The sequence below is a fragment of the Leptinotarsa decemlineata genome, unplaced genomic scaffold (genome assembly GCF_025532065.1).
Source record: "Leptinotarsa decemlineata unplaced genomic scaffold, Ldec_3_MD MMD2_tig00026361_RagTag_RagTag, whole genome shotgun sequence".
Taxonomy (NCBI): domain Eukaryota; kingdom Metazoa; phylum Arthropoda; class Insecta; order Coleoptera; family Chrysomelidae; genus Leptinotarsa; species Leptinotarsa decemlineata.
Genome location: NW_027412704.1, coordinates 293,159 through 309,135, shown reverse-complemented (window position 1 = coordinate 309,135; position 15,977 = coordinate 293,159). Strand labels below are relative to the sequence as shown.

The 15,977-nt window shown below is 35.6% G+C and overlaps 2 protein-coding genes across 2 annotated transcripts; both read right to left on the bottom strand.

Moving 5' to 3' along the window:
• Positions 1-202: 202 nt before the first annotated feature.
• Positions 203-6,846, bottom strand: LOC111503246 (uncharacterized). The gene is made up of 9 exons (XM_074185103.1): positions 6,136-6,846; positions 5,658-5,868; positions 4,366-4,496; positions 3,305-3,530; positions 3,066-3,251; positions 2,496-2,639; positions 1,723-1,866; positions 1,483-1,673; positions 203-928 (listed from the first exon to the last, which is right to left on the bottom strand). The coding sequence occupies exons 1-9, from the start codon at positions 6,331-6,333 to the stop codon at positions 641-643; spliced, it is 1,719 nt and encodes a 572-aa protein (XP_074041204.1). The 5' UTR covers positions 6,334-6,846; the 3' UTR covers positions 203-640.
• A 150-nt stretch (positions 6,847-6,996) lies between these two features.
• On the bottom strand, positions 6,997-14,859 carry LOC111503332 (synaptic vesicle glycoprotein 2B). The gene is made up of 11 exons (XM_023157655.2): positions 14,669-14,859; positions 13,768-13,971; positions 13,414-13,576; positions 10,725-10,903; positions 10,476-10,660; positions 8,927-9,081; positions 8,714-8,861; positions 8,526-8,640; positions 7,481-7,640; positions 7,255-7,382; positions 6,997-7,198 (listed from the first exon to the last, which is right to left on the bottom strand). Exons 1-11 carry the CDS (start codon positions 14,745-14,747, stop codon positions 7,143-7,145), a joined length of 1,572 nt encoding a protein of 523 aa, XP_023013423.2. The 5' UTR covers positions 14,748-14,859; the 3' UTR covers positions 6,997-7,142.
• Positions 14,860-15,977: the final 1,118 nt, after the last annotated feature.

The window sequence follows — 15,977 nt, the reverse complement described above, 5'->3', positions numbered from 1 at the left end:
TAGCAATGAAAAAATATTTATTTCTACTGATTAATAAAAACTCCCTAATAAGATTTATTTTGATTCTCCCCATAAGATATTGATAAGATAACAGGTAATGTAAACTATTCCATATTAATGGTAAGATATTAAATTTTTGGTAAGGCATATGGTATTGGATAGATATTTTTGGCAAAGTATTGAGTAAATAATAGTCAAGGGCTAATAAAAAAACATGTATTCCTATTTATTGATAGAAACTTACTAAATATTTTCATTAAAACGTATTGGTAAGGTATAAGGCATTGAAAAGGTATTGATTTACACTATAGGATATTTAGTATACACCAATAGTAACATGGGATGATGAGAAAATATGTATTTGTACTAAAAAACTTACCACTAAGATTTATTTTGATTTTCCATTATAGGTTTACAAAACCGTGGCAGAATTTTGCTAGAGAAAGCTATTGAACGACCAAACACGTGACCGGCCATAGTCAAAATCAAAATAAATTTTATTGGTAAGTTTTGATACCGATTTCCTTCAAGTATCGGTCAATTATTCCATTCAACAAGTGATAAAACAAAATATTCACCTATGACCGAAGGTAATTTATTGAGCTTCACACAGTATTCACACCGTGGTTGAAGCTACATTTCAACTTTTGTTTAAAAGCCGTCTCAGTATTTTGCCCGAAGGGTTTTTCGGAATAGATTCAACGAATTCGATACCTCCAGTAAGTTGTTTATATTTGGCTACCCTTTCTGCCACGAAACGGTGCAATTCTTCTGGGTCCAACGACATGTTAGTTTTTGGTACTATGTAAGCCTTGGGGGCTTCTCCTAATACGGGATGGGGGACTCCCACGACGGCAGCCTCTTTGACAGCTGGAAATTCTCTCAAGATTCCTTCCAATTCCGCCGGAGCTACTTGGAATCCTTTGACCTGGAATAGTAGGTACATCTACAATGTTTAATAAATACCAAAAAAGCTTTGGAACAATATCAGATGATTTCATTTGTAGCACATTTTTTCTGTGTTGGCTACCCTGTTTATTTGCTTAAAGTGTCAGTTTTTATAATTAGTTGATGGCTATATTATACATTTCAGAGTTTTAATCGCTGTTATCACTACATTCTCCAATTAGTGTTCTTAATATGGTAATGGTAGCATGAACAAATAACGTGACAACTGACACACGACAAATGAACAGAGTAGCCAACATAAGATAAATAAAAGTAATCCAAACTTGTTCCGCGAGGAAGATCATAGATTATTCATGTGAATGATCCAAACACGTCTTCTGGAAAAACTGTCTCAGGGTTCTGTTTTATATCCACTACTATTCATACAAGTAACTTGATTTGAGGTATAAACGCAAGTTTTTTTAGATCTAGTACATAATGAAGAATACATTTGAATTTACAATATGTGTCTTGTCATCGACATTCTCAACTCCAATGAAATATTTAGCAACATGGTGTTCAATTGATGTTCACCTTGATGAGTTCCTTGAGCCTGTCAGTGATGAACAATAGTTTTTTCTCATTGTAATACCCAATGTCACCACTTTTCAGCCAACCATTTTTCAAAGCTGCTTCTGTTTCTTTAGGTTTTTTGAAATAACCTCTCATGATCTGTGGGCCTTTGATCCATATTTCTCCAGGTTCATTAGGTCCAAGTTGCTCACCTGTGAAACGTACCTCTTTAAAATAGAGTAGGTGTAGAAGAACTATTACCTGTTGTATCATCCACTCCAACGACCTTAATAAATGTGTTTGGCACTGGTTTTCCCACAGACCCTCGGAGATCTTTCATCGACTTCATCAATATCTTCGAAGCACATATAGTTACTATACCGCTACTTTCCGTCATTCCGTATCCTAGAACATTATATTGTGTGGTACAGCTAAAACTCGCTACTTCTTCATCTCCGAAAAAAGTTAAAGTTGCTTTTGCAGACGTATGAGTGGAGTATCGAATATCTTTTCATATCTCTCAATGTGACTGTTCTACAATTCAACTCAAATGGAACATTTAAATTTTAAGTCTGCTGATGAAGAACCCGAAGATCTCACAGGCCATTCTAATGCCCCTTGACTTCAAAATATATCTCGCATACGATTGTAGGGGATCTTCTTCTCATTGAAAATTATTCTCGAATACGATCACATATAATTCTAAGTAGATGAATAATTTTATGATTCAAATTTGTATAAAGAAGGTCGAGATACTTTCCATTATCTGGAGTATACTTTTAACGGAAATATCTCAGTGCACTGTTGCCAACCTAACACAAGTCGATAAATTCCACCAGAAATATTTGTGTTGCGATTATGAAATGTACCTTTGTTAGGAAAATATTTCACATTTTTGTGAATCCCCAGAGCAGTTTGATAACTATAAATACAGACTTATATCTTATAAGCAAAGTTTGACGATGGGCCCGATAGTCAGGACCAAAAAGTATTGCTTTATCTTGAAATTATCAGTTCATTTCTGTTCGACTTACCCTGAAGAATGGGGACGTCCTTCCCAAGTTTATTTTGCAGCCTTTCCTCATCCATACTTCCAAGCGGAGCAGCTCCAGACATCAAAAATTTCAATTTACTGAAATATTCAGATTTGATGTCTTCGTGTTGGGCCATAAATAGTGCTAAAAATGAATATAGGTACCACTGATATGAAAGGAGGGCCGAAGAAACAAGTTGAGTCCTTTACAGGGAGATTGAGAAATGTTAATTTGGGGGAAAAAGCATATGTCTGCTTCAGTTGACTTTCTGCATATGATTTGTTCAGACAACCTTAAGATTTTACATACAGGGTGTTAGTTTTAAAACGTCCCACCCTCTATATCTTCCTTTCAGTAAGTAATATGAGGAATCAAAAAAAACAGGCCAATTTTATAGTCAAGGGGAAATTTTCAAGTGGGGGTTGATGTTACCCTTAGAATCTTAAATTGGAAGGGGTGTCAAGTGACACACCATTTTGATTGGCGTTCAATTCTGCCTCTATTACGTATTTTTTAATACACTAGTTTACTATATATCCGCTACAATATAAATAGTGGAACAATATTTACCTAAAGGTGGTGCGGCATACACTACAGTTACTTTGTGATGTTTCATCATAGAAATGAACAAATCAGGTTGGAATCTCGGGATTGTTAGTAGTTTAGATCCATTGACCAGCCCATTCAGTGCCAATATCGTAAACCCATAGATATGAAACATCGGCAGGACCCCAGGAATAATGTCTTGAAAGGTTTCTAAAAAAATGTATATTGAATTCAATTAATAACAAGATCAAGATTCATATTACCTGATGGTGTGTCGAAAAGCTGATAGTCTGGATGTATGGCTTGTGCGTTCATGGATACGAGATTGTTGTGAGTCAGTTCAACGCCTTTTGGAAGACCCGTCGTTCCACTGGAATACGGCAAAAAGGCCAAATCATTTGTACTTCCAAATTCGATGTCTGGCATATCTATCTCCGTGTTTACCAGTTCTTCGAAACATATTCCTCCTAGAGGTAAAGTTTCTCCCTCCTGAAATGACAATTTTTTCTCCCAGCTGTTAGGAAGGCTCAAGAAATATTAAAAAAGTAGGAGCAAAGGGATGTAAAGACCTTCAGCTGTGTCTCCCAGTTTTTTTCTTTGAACCAATTACGGAGACATTTGTTTCGTGTCATTAGCGAAGAGGACCAACTCAGTGCTCAGCCACAGGGTCAAGAACAGTAACGGACCCAGTACCGAGCCCTGAGGAACCCCATACTCCACCGTTGATAATTCAGAACATTGTTCACTGAAGTATGTAACGTGCTTCCTGTTATATTGGTGGGAAGTTATGAGAAACACAGTCAAAGGTCTTCGACGGACATTCAACAAATTTTTTAATTTCAAAACTATAGTTCACAGTAGAAAATTTTGGAGTTCGCTAGACTTCTTCTGAAAGGTCGAATTTTCTTTTGGTCTTTGAATTAGAAATGAAAATTATCGCAATCAAACTACAACAGTTCAATTCTGTCTACAAATTTTTAACTTGGTGATATTTTATGAAAATTGATAGTCATCAGAAATACATTTTACTTTCTGGTATATTTGAAAATGATAATAAATCGTTTTATTCCGTACGAAATTCAAGTCCACCAATTTTATCAGACATTTGAAACGGTGTAATTGCTTCTAGTCATTTCCAATACCAATTTGAAAAGTTTTTTAAAGCAAAATTTTTGTTATTTCATTTTGGTGTTGGGAAAAAACTCCAGTATAATAATCAGTTCTTTCTGTAGATTTTGTCATTGCAGAGATTTTGATAAATTGGTATCCTCCAACAATTTTTCTAGTAGTAATAAGACATAATACAATATTATGATGAAATTACCTTAGTTTTTATACATATTATTGGTATGTGTTGTTTAATTGCCAAAGAAGCTGCTCTTGCTATGGAAAATAATGCTGGTATGGTTATAATAGCTTTTGCTTCACTGTCGTCCAACTGGGAAGATATTTCCTCTAAAAATAATGAATTACTTCCAGAACGAAGTTCCATAATACTAAGAACCAATGTTTCATGAAAAATTGCAATCAATCACTGTTTTGATTATGAAAGCTCATACTGTCATGTACTTCAACTACATCTATGAAAAGCGCATAAGGACACTTGCCCATTTGTTGAATCCAGAGGACACAAATCTGGTGAATACAGTGCTGGTAGTTGTAGTGCTCCACAGGAAAGCAACCTAGCTTCCTCTCTCTGTTCATTAACGACATAGGATTAAATATTGATAGTGGAATTCTATTATTTGCTGATGATCTGAAGGTTTTTCGTGTCATAGAGTCTCCTAATGACAACCAAATACCATGAGATGATTTGATTAAATTAGCTCTCTGGTGTTATTCAACAACAAGTGTACTCAAACTGAACGTTTTATCTTCTTGTTTGTTTTTTTATACGGTTAGATCGTCTTAGTGCAGGTATTTGTCCCCTCCTGTCATCAGTATGTCTCTTTAAATTTGCCTGTATTTGTGTTACATCAGGTAATAATCTTTGTGTTGGTATTTCTCTGGGTTAAGTGTTTATAGGAATGTGTAGTATATTGAATGGTCTTGTTGTATTTTGATTTGTATTTGTTCCTCGAAAAGTGAATTATGACTTTTGAATTAATGGATGTTTAGGTTTTCCCAGATGTCCATACAGTTTCCTTTATTGACTTGTTTTATGAGTTTGATGTTTTCTGGTGGGGGAAAGTTATGTTTGTTTTGTATGGCGTGTGTTGCGAGGTTTGATTTATATGTTATTAAGTTTTTGAATGCTTTTTGTGCTCGTCGTTCCTTTGGCTCAGTTTTTTCATTATTTGGCCTATATAGAATTTGTTGCAGTCCGAACATTGTATGCTGTACCCTCCGTTTAGGTGTTTTCTTTTTCATAGCTGTTTAATTTGTGTGTTATTTTCGTGTTCGGCAAATTTAAAAAGACATACTGATGACAGGAGGGGATAAATACCTGCACTAATAAAAGAACAAACAAGAAGATAAAACGAAAGCGCTAACATGTAATAAGTAGAAGTTCACTAAGCTTCAAATCCTTTTTGTATGATGCTGCTCTGATTTTTTCATGTCAGTTCTCTACGATCTGGTACGAGCAATTTCAAATGAAAAATAAAAAGTACTTACTCTGGGTGTAAATAGGATTACAACTCGTTATAACCAAACCTGCTTCCAGTATACCTAGACTCGAAATTATGTATTCAGGTGTGTTTGGTAAAAGAATTGCAACAACATCTCCTCTCTGCAGGTTCAGTCTTTTTCTCAAAGCTTTGCTTAGATTTCTCGCTTTTGTTCTCACTTGCTCAAATGTATATTTTTTTCCGGTGATTACGTCTTCCTGGAAGAGAATCAAGATCATCTAAGAAGTGAATTCATGACGGTATTGAATACATATGATTTATAGTCATTCCTAACTTTGAGGCTGGAGATAAATTGCACTATAAAAATGGTATCGAAGAATTATATTGACCTCTATAATCGTTGCCTACATAACAATGCTTTGGTTTCGAAGCATAGTTTTATAACCTGTCCAAATTCTACAGTATATTCATTTGGTAATTTTAATTGTTTTGGCAATATTATCTTTTGTAGTTTCGTCACTTACCGTTGCAATGTATTTGTGGAATTGTTCTATTTTGGAGTACACTATTTCTTGCAGAGTTACTTGAGGAATTATAATATCAGTACTTGGACAACAAATTGCATTTTCCGGGAGAGATTTGGAGCCTGACAGTTTTCGTGCAATAGAAAAAAACGAACTCACTTTTTTACTTGAACTGACAATTCTACACGAAACATACATCTTGTTATCAAGAACTCGTTCAGTATTATGCTTTAAATAATCACTAAATTGAATAACGAAAATTCATATCTTCCAGTTGATATACTGAATCGTGACGATTATTGTTTTACATTGGCAGTGTTTATGTTGATACAATATGGAACATTTACATATAAGTGAAATTAAATCAAAATCACCATTTAATCATTTATTGTTTTTCGTATTATGAATTGAAGTCGTGAAATAAAAATAGCTTATTGTGAGATTAAACGATTTGGTGCTCATTATGTTGTTTGTATGGAGGAAAACGCTCAAAAAGTGATTCAAGGATGTAGAAGATTCGATAAGAAATGTCATAAATCGAAAGTTTCAATAACATTCTAGCAGATAAACCGATATCACAATAGTTGAACTGTGTTAAACCAAACCGTGTGTTGAAACTTTTTCATTTGCGTTGAGGATTTGTGTGAACATTAGAAGAAAATGCACACCAACTCGTATAAACTGTTATATAAACTGTTCCTATTCAAAAATGTACTTTCTACTCTCTTAGAAGGACAACCGATTCAGATCTGATTGCAAATATTTGCCGAAAGATGAACTTCATGGTAGGCAAAAAGATAGCAATGTTTTTTTTAATATAAATCACTATCTGTGTTTGTCTCTTATCCTCAACGCAACAAATCTATTTTTGAAAAGAGTTTTATTGTCTCTACAACTTTCACAGTCATATTTTTGATTTCTTGCTGGTGTGTAGACACCCATCAACTTCTGCAAGTTCCTCCGGCTTGAGGCTGCTTGCATATACTTCCAAATTCCAGGAGGATTGCTTAAACTAGAGCTTTGTTTGTCGTGTTTGGATAGAAAAATACCATGACGGGAATCACTGAAAATTAAAAACAGTGTAATTATTTTAGATAGTGAAGCTTGAAGGATATTTACTGAAAGCCAATCCTGCGCAAAACATGAAAGGAAGAAGACACCCTGATGAAATCAAAGTTGGAAAAACCATATTTCCTGCTATGGATCCTATGCGAGCAGTCATGAAATGCATCGAAAGAGCGGTTGTTCTGGAAAAAATTAATTGTTGTACAGGAACATGAAATGATAATATACAACACACAATATGTGTGTTGGGAAAATTTTGGGAGAATCTTGTGAAATTTACCTGAATGTGGTAGGAAATATTTCAAGAGTAATGGCTACTGAAGTATTTCCTGTAAGCCCCATAAATCCATGAAATATCGAGAACAGTGCTATAATAGTAGTGGAGTTTTTGGCAAAATACATACAAATGGCACAAATTCCAGATATGGCTGATGTTATTCCTGAAAGTAAATATTTATCTACAGTTGTACACTTTTTTCGTGAATGAGGCGGATGGTTTTTGAAATTAATGATGTGAAATAAAGTACAAGGTCGTTTAAAAAGTTTTGTCCGTTTAAGTGTCCTGAATTTATTTGGAAAAACTTTCCCAGGAAGTTCATTCCACATAAACGCGGTTCTCCAAATGAAAGAGTTTTCAAACAGTGGAGTTTCAGGTGTACTGAGTTGAACCGCAAAAAGATAAGCAGCCTCAGTCCGTCGTGTATTTCTGATACGTACCGCTCTTGGTGGAATCAAGTGCCAAGTTACTTGACACCTCCCGTGAAAGTATCTATAACAGACAGACAAATCTCCAACTTTTCCTCTATGTTCCAGACTATACATCAAGGTTGCAAGTAATGTTTGAGTTTGAGCCATGCGGATGGCTCTTTTCTGGATGCAATCCAGCAGCTTCAGGGTATGTTTAGGGGCGAAGCTCCATACATGAGAACAATACTTCAAAGAAGGTTTGATCTTAGTTTCATAAAGCATTCAAAGTCGCTGAGGGGTGTAGAGTTTTCTGGTTCGAAAAAGTATTCTAAGCTTTTGAGAAAAAGCATTTGCGATTCCAGCGACATGATTGTGCCAAGATATTATTGTGTCCATTTTAACCACCAACAAACTTATCGAAGCAGAAAGCGGAATTGTCTACTTCGGCATTATTATATCCGATTCTGAGACATTTATCTTTTGGGAGAAAACCAATGCCTAGGTTTTCGTGACATTCTCATCAAGATATGCAACCTCCTGCGCCGGTGAAGATATGCATCTTTGAGATACCACTGTTTGAAGTAGAATCATAAAAACGGACGAAACTTGTAAAACACCCTAAGCAGAAGATGCTTCACCTGCTAACAATTTTTGACCCAGTAGTCGAATGAAAAATCCTGCAGTGATGTATAAAACTATTTGCACCAATCCAATGATTATAGCGTTGATATAGACTGAGGAATTGTCCAGATTCTGTAAAAAAATTGATGTTTCATATCAAATTTAGAAGACAGGAATTCAAGCAAGGAAATCTTTGAAAACTCACCACAACACAGACTGATGATGTTGTTACAGTTTTTTCATTCAAAAAATCTATGATCTCGCACATTCCAGAACTGGAACCATTATTGTACTGCTGATAATCGTTAAGGCTCTGAAGAAGTTGGGGAAACCACAACTTCAGAGACTGGAATCTAAAAACAAAGAGTTTGGTGATCTAAATGTGGAATACATTCCATTATGTTATTGTTTATCTTACCCCATAGATGATATGAATGCGGTGAAACACACAAGCAGTAGTTTGTAGAGGTACGGGGGCGTTACCAGGGGCTTGAAAGCGGCGAAACTAGCTTTAATGGCTCCGACAGATTTTTTTCGTTCCAAGTAGTTTGTTTCATCGACTAGTTGTTTTATCTGAAAAATCAAATAACAATCTACTGGTTATACTGAAAACTGAAATATGGTGGTGTGTAGAAATATCGAACCCTCAGTAAATTAGAAAATGATGAAACAGCAGAGTACATACTTTGTGCCTCCCCCGCTGGGGACCGAATCAGGTTTTTAGAGTTCGGCAGAGCCGAATCTGACCTGAAAAACCACTCACCATACAAACTAATCGGATTCGTTAAGAAGCTGGATTTAGTTGGTCGAGTGTTGTGAGCCACAATGAACCCTTGCGGGTTGCGGTGGAGTATCGAATGGATCCACTCACTTTGGACCTAAGCTATATTGGTCTGATTGAAATGTTGAAATTTTAGTTCTTCAAATAAACATATAACTGTTCGGTATGGATTGCGAAGTGGTAGATGGTGTGGTTCTTCTTATTTTAAAATTCATTTCAAATCCTCAGATGGAACCTTTCAAGCTCCTGGTAAATCTTGGGAAAACTGTATAATAGAAGTGTGCCTGATTTTAACCTTCTCGTTTTCCAGATTCAAGTCCTCAAACACTTTTGATTCTACAGATATTTGAAATACTTCTTGTCACTGTTTATTCTCGCATTTATGACGATGATCTCTGTAGTTGTTCGTAAAATAATTTTTTGCTGCGAACTGGTTTATTTTGAGCAAAAAACCCAAGACACATTTTTTGTTTAGAATGAAACAGGCTATATACATTTTTAAATGGTAAACAAATAATAAGACAAAAAGTTACATTGTAAATAAATTTTAGGGGTTGCGTTTTCCACCCCTTACAACCATGGGGTAAACCAAATAAATTTCTGGCTAAGTGTCTTTTTGGTAGTACAAAACGTCAGGTTAATTTCAATATTGTAACTTCTTCAGTGCTTGTGAAAAAAATTGTTATACACATTTTATATACCCCCTTTAAGGGGCTGTAACTTAACAAGGGATGCTCCAATGAAATTTCTTTATATGAAAGATCCTATCTTTTTTTCGATGAGGAATCACCCCCTTGAATGTTTTACACTTATTTAGTTACACCCTGTATATCCTTCAGCCACATTGGTAAACTTCCAGCTACCGTGTCCAAATTTGTGATGTTTCCATCATTATCAGTAAATAACGTCGCTGAAGTTCGACGAATGCTATGGCCTGTGTAATTTTCAGGATTTAGTGAATTAAAAAATTCCACGATTCTCATTCCGAGATTCCCAAAACTATGGATACCAACAGGCCGAACATTTTCCTTTTTTGTGATTGACAAATAATCTGTTATGTGGAGTATGGTATGGCCCTAAAGATGAACATTGCCTATACAACAGCCTGGAAATGAAAACAATAAAACCTATTTTGTATGTTTAGCCACAGGTTGCACTTTGTACAGATCAAAATACTTTCACTTACTGGATACGATTCTTCAGGCTTTCCTGTATTCATTCTGTACGCTATTTTGAAAACCTTCAAAGCCTCCTCATTTCTGCCATTGGTCATCAGAAACTTGGGACTCTCCGGTTCGAAATAGCAAACCAGAGCACACGAAAATGGAGCCAGTATTGTGACAAAGATGAAAACGTTCCACGAATGGATATCTGAAGTAGAAGGAGATACATGAATCGCAGGATGGTCTAATGAAACAGTGCTTCCTTTCCTCACCTAAGATCCCGAATAGTTGAAAATTGATGTATCGGGGTAGTATACCCCAGGCTAGGAGGGGTATGGTGACGTTTGCTATCGCCAGACCGATGCCTCTTACAAGTTGCACCATTCCCCTGTATTTGGAGGAATGCCATTCTGAAAGGTAGGCGGTGAACGCTGAGAAGCCTCCATTGAAACTGGAAACAATTGCGAAAAAGCAACTCAATCAGATAAAAAACCAGTCTAACTCAGGGGTCTCCAAACTTTGAAGCCTTCGGGCCATAATGATTTTTTCAGTTTGTTCCAAGGGCCAATTTCTCCCTCAACTATATTTCTAGACTAGAAAAGTCGCAAAGTGCGTGACCTAAGCAAACTTACGCTTTTTTTGCATTTCAATTATTATTGTGTACCGTGACACTTAACGACATCTAGTGGCGAGTAGTTGGTACTATGTACTATCTTTTTCAGCTACCCGCTAGGTGGCATTAGGCGTAATTAAATATTTGGAATTACCGCGTTGGTTCGAGAAAGTTCTGGTTCTAGCTAGTGCATTCCGATCACCTCGAGATGCCAGTAATAATTGCATATAAAAAGGCTAGCGGCGCAACTGCGAGTTAGTCTGCGTAGGAAAGGCAAAAGAAGCGAAACTGTCTATTGTGAAATAAAGTAGCACTCGTCAATAGAAGTATTTTGATTTGACTTATTGTTTTTATGTGTGATTTGTCAGTATGGAAAAGAAGCGAAAAATCGACAGTGAATGCAGAACGTTCCAAGAAAAATGGAACTTTCAGTATTTTGTGATTGAGTCCAGTAATAAGGCGCTATGTTTAATTTGTAATGAAACCATAGCTGCTCTCAAAGACTATAACATTGAACGACACTGAATCGAAACATCTTCAAAGTTACTCTAAGTATACAGGAAGTTTGCGGAAGGAAAAATTTGAAGCTTTGAAATGCGGACTCAAATCGCAGCAATCTTTGTTTACCAAAGCGAATACTGAACAAGAGTCTGCAACTCGCGCCAGCTTTCGTGTGGCTCTTGAAATCGGAAAACGTGGCAAACCATTCACCGATGGAGAAATGATAAAAGAATGCTTGATTGCAGTAGCCGAAGAAATATGCCCCGAAAAGGTAAATTTATTTAAAAGTGTCAGTTTGCCAGCAAACACCGTGGCTCGGAGGGTGCAAGACAGCACAGAAAATATATCATCTCAACTGTCTGACAAAAATGGACATCATGAGTGGTTTTCTTTAGCATTGGATGAGTCAACGGATGTATCAGATACTGCTCAGGTGTCGATTTTTATTTGTGGAGTAGATAAAAGCTATGAAGTGTATGAAGAACTTCTTGATATTGATAGTATACACGGCACGACAACTGGGGCAGATATTTTTAAGGGAGTTGAAAATGCCATTAATAAAAAGAACCTGGAGAAATTTGAAATCTATAACAACTGATGGAGGCAAAAATATGTATGGTAAAAATAAAGGAGTGGTTGCACTTGTGTCAAAGGCTGTAGAAAATGATGGTGGTTCAAAACCATTAGTTTTAAATTGTATCATTCATTAACAGTCCTTGTGCGGAAAATGTTTGGATATGTCTGAAGTTCTAAAACCAGTCATATCAGTTATTAACTTCATCAGATCCACTGGGCTGAATCACCGACAATTTCGCGAGTTTATTCAACAGATTGGAGAAAATAATTTATCATATCATACTGCCGTACGCTGGCTTGGTTGCGGAAAAGTCCTTAAGCGCTTTTTTGAACTTCGAGCAGAGATTGAAATTTTTTTAAATGCCGATTTAGAAAATAGTGAATGGATGTGGAAGTTAGCCTTCTATGTCGATTTGGCAAATCATATGAACGAACTGAATTTGAGATTGCAAAGAGAAAATCAGCTTCTCCCTGATTTATACACCAATATTGAACCCTTCAGGCAGAAAATAATACTATTTCAATCGCAATTACGTAAAAAATGTTTCACACATTTTGAAACATGTGAAATATTCAGCCACACTACAGAGACTGAATTTCCCGTCAATTTTGCAATCGAAACTTTGAGTGCTTTGAAGATAAATTTTGATACTCGTTTTTCAGATTTTGATGTCATTGCGAATGAAATTAAGCTTTTTCAAAATCCTTTTGATTCTGACATTGAAACCCTGGCTCCGGAAGTCCAAATGGAAATTATTGATTTACGGTGCAGTGATATGCATAAGAACAAATATCAAAATTCATCTTTGTTGGAATTTTATAAGAGTCTTCCACTGGAACAATTTGATAATTTGCATAAATTTGCTCGTGGGTTGTTTTCTGTTTTTGGTACTACTTACTTGTGTGAGAAAACGTTTTCCAAGATGAAGTACACAAAGAATGTTTACAGATCTCAATTAACCGATGAGCATCTTAAATCTCTTTTGATAATTGGTACAAGTAAAATTAATCCACAACTACAAAGTATTGTCGGTGGAAAATCACAATTACATAAATCTCATTAGTGTTTTTGTTTTACTGTGATTCATTTCAATTATTTGTTAGTTATTATTATGCCTAAACTTAGATACTTAAGTTAAGTTTTCTGACACTGGCGGGCCGTAGTTTGGAGACCCCTGGTCTAACTTATCAAACTAGGCGTCGTAAATAATTTTTTTGTGTATAGGTAACCATAATCATGGATAGAAGAGCATTCATATACTAGTACTTACGAAAATCCACTGAAGAATTTTGTTACCATTACCAATGTGAAAGTTTGCGATAAGGAAGTCAAACAGGTGAAGAAAGCATTAAGGGTATATCCGATAATTATCATTTTTCTTCTGCCAAAAAAGTCACACAAGTATCCAAAGACGAAGCCACTAGTTATCATTCCTGGAAAAAATCAAGCTTTAGTTGTTTCGACTTCTAAGGGTTGCATTTCGTTCGGGGCAAACAGCTGGTTGAAGGAAAACATATTTTATAACCCCTGTTCCTTGGATCGTTCTGTACAGTTATCAATGAATCAGATAATCTTTCTAAAACGAGTCACATACAAACATTAACCGAACATTCAGTTGACTTACCTGCGAAGGAAATGGCATTGAGCATTCCTTTGTCCTCCAAAGTTAGGTTGAGATCGCACTGAGCGATTGGAATAACGTAGGATAAAGTCAGAGATTCAAAGGCTTGTGATAAAGATGACGAGAAGGTGACCAACAGCAATATCCTGTTGAATTTGCCGAATCCTGTTGCTTCAATAGCAGCTTCAAAATCTGCCAAGGCTGAGGCTTTGAAAAAAGTAGTGTCAAAACAATAATCGTAGGTTTGTTTCACAGAGTTTTACACAATTTTTGAAGTTATCTTTGATTAATGATAATAAGACAAGCGCAATAAAAGACGAAAAGAAGTCAATGGTCTACTGAGAGGTATGATTAGTATCATAGGAAACAGACAAGTGCTTTATTCTACTCGAACTTGGAGCCGTTACATCTTGGCCCAATTATAATGTTTATGGAATGAAAAAAGGCAGTAGATACTAGCCACAGCACGAAAATAAACTGAAACCAGGTTCTTTCATGAAGTGATAAAGGACAGGGGGGGGGTCAAAATCTTTGTGACGTCACATGTATAAATTTAAACTACCAAAACATGACATTTATATATTTATATGTGAATAAAAAATTTTCGAACTTGATTTATATTTATTAATAATTTAGCAATCTCGCTATGAGATAATCTGTCATGCAACAACATTTAACTTCTAAAGCGGCGTTATAATGTAAGTGAGACACTAAAACTCACAAGAGTTCTGAATGGTGAAGCGGGGGTGTAAAAGTTCTAAAATTCGTGTGACGTAATTTATGGATGGCCCCTTGATATTTTTCTAGAAAAATAAAAATTCACTCTATTTCTTTAACACACCTCGTACACCTGTGATGTCAATAGACCCTCGTTGAAAGTGACAAATATTCACACTATACTCACTTTCCGATCCATTCTGCGATTTTCTCAAATCCTCTTCCTGTTTTCTTTCACTAATTGTAGCCACATTAGATTTGTCCATTTTTTAATATATGGACTTCGAAGCATTATCAAACCCGAACTTCACGAATTTCTCTGAATAATCAGTAGGAATTTCGCAGCCAGTCTTATCGTTGTTCAAATTTACTGTAATAAGTTGAATAATAAGCCTTTTCTTTACATTATACAATGATGTTATTTCAGAAAAATGAAACATGAATTATTTTCAAACCATAAATCTTTCATTGCATATTCAATGTCATCATTGATGATCTGAGTTTTAACAAGGTACGATGTGTAACATTTTCAGTTTGTTAATACTATAGAATGTTTCATAACCTATGCGATAATCATTTCAATATAGTGACACTACATGGCTTCACATCATCATCATCAGCTCGTAACTAATAATAATAACCTTCGATAAAATTCATCCAAAATTATAGCAATTCATTTTTGACCACTGTGACATACTTTCAAGTTTGGGAATAGAAAATAATCCGAGGGGGCTAAACTTGGCGAATATGGTGCATAGGTAGCAACTCAAACTTTAATTCGTTAATTTTGGTCATTGCGACGATGGATTTGTCAGCTGGTGCTGTTTGTTTTGATGAAACAACATTTTTTTCTCAGCCAAATGCGGCCATGTACTCTTGAATATAGACATCGACACATTAAAACCTGTCTTTGGTTGTATGAGTTTCATGCAGTTAGTCCTTATTTTCTTTTGTTTTCTTACCTATGTCATTGAGCCCTATTTGAGCCCTGATGTTGGATTCAATTTAAGACCGAAACGCTGACAGGAAACTGAATTGTCATTCAATGCGATATAGAAACGTCTCACTCACATTATCAGAATACGAAAGTTATTGAAACATGAATTACTTTAAGATAGCGGTAATTCGACGTAATGAGAATTCTATGTAGTGATACTCCTTGACCTTAGTTAAATTATTCATCTTACGTCGAATTCTCACTACGTCGAAATCTCACTATATTGAATTCCCACAATGTCGAATTCCCGCCATTTGAATTTTGACGTAGTGAGAATTCAACGTGGTGATCCTAATCGCATAAAAATCGTCTTCAAAAGAAGAAATGTCCTTTGATAAATTCATTATCAATCATAATCAATCAAAGGATAATTTTTTTGCCACTGCCGAATGATTTTTTTCAGGTTTTTTAAACAAAAAATCAGACAATCATACATTCTACATACATCAATGATGCATTAGAGTCTCGGCAATCTCCACCTACTTCATTTTACGGTCAT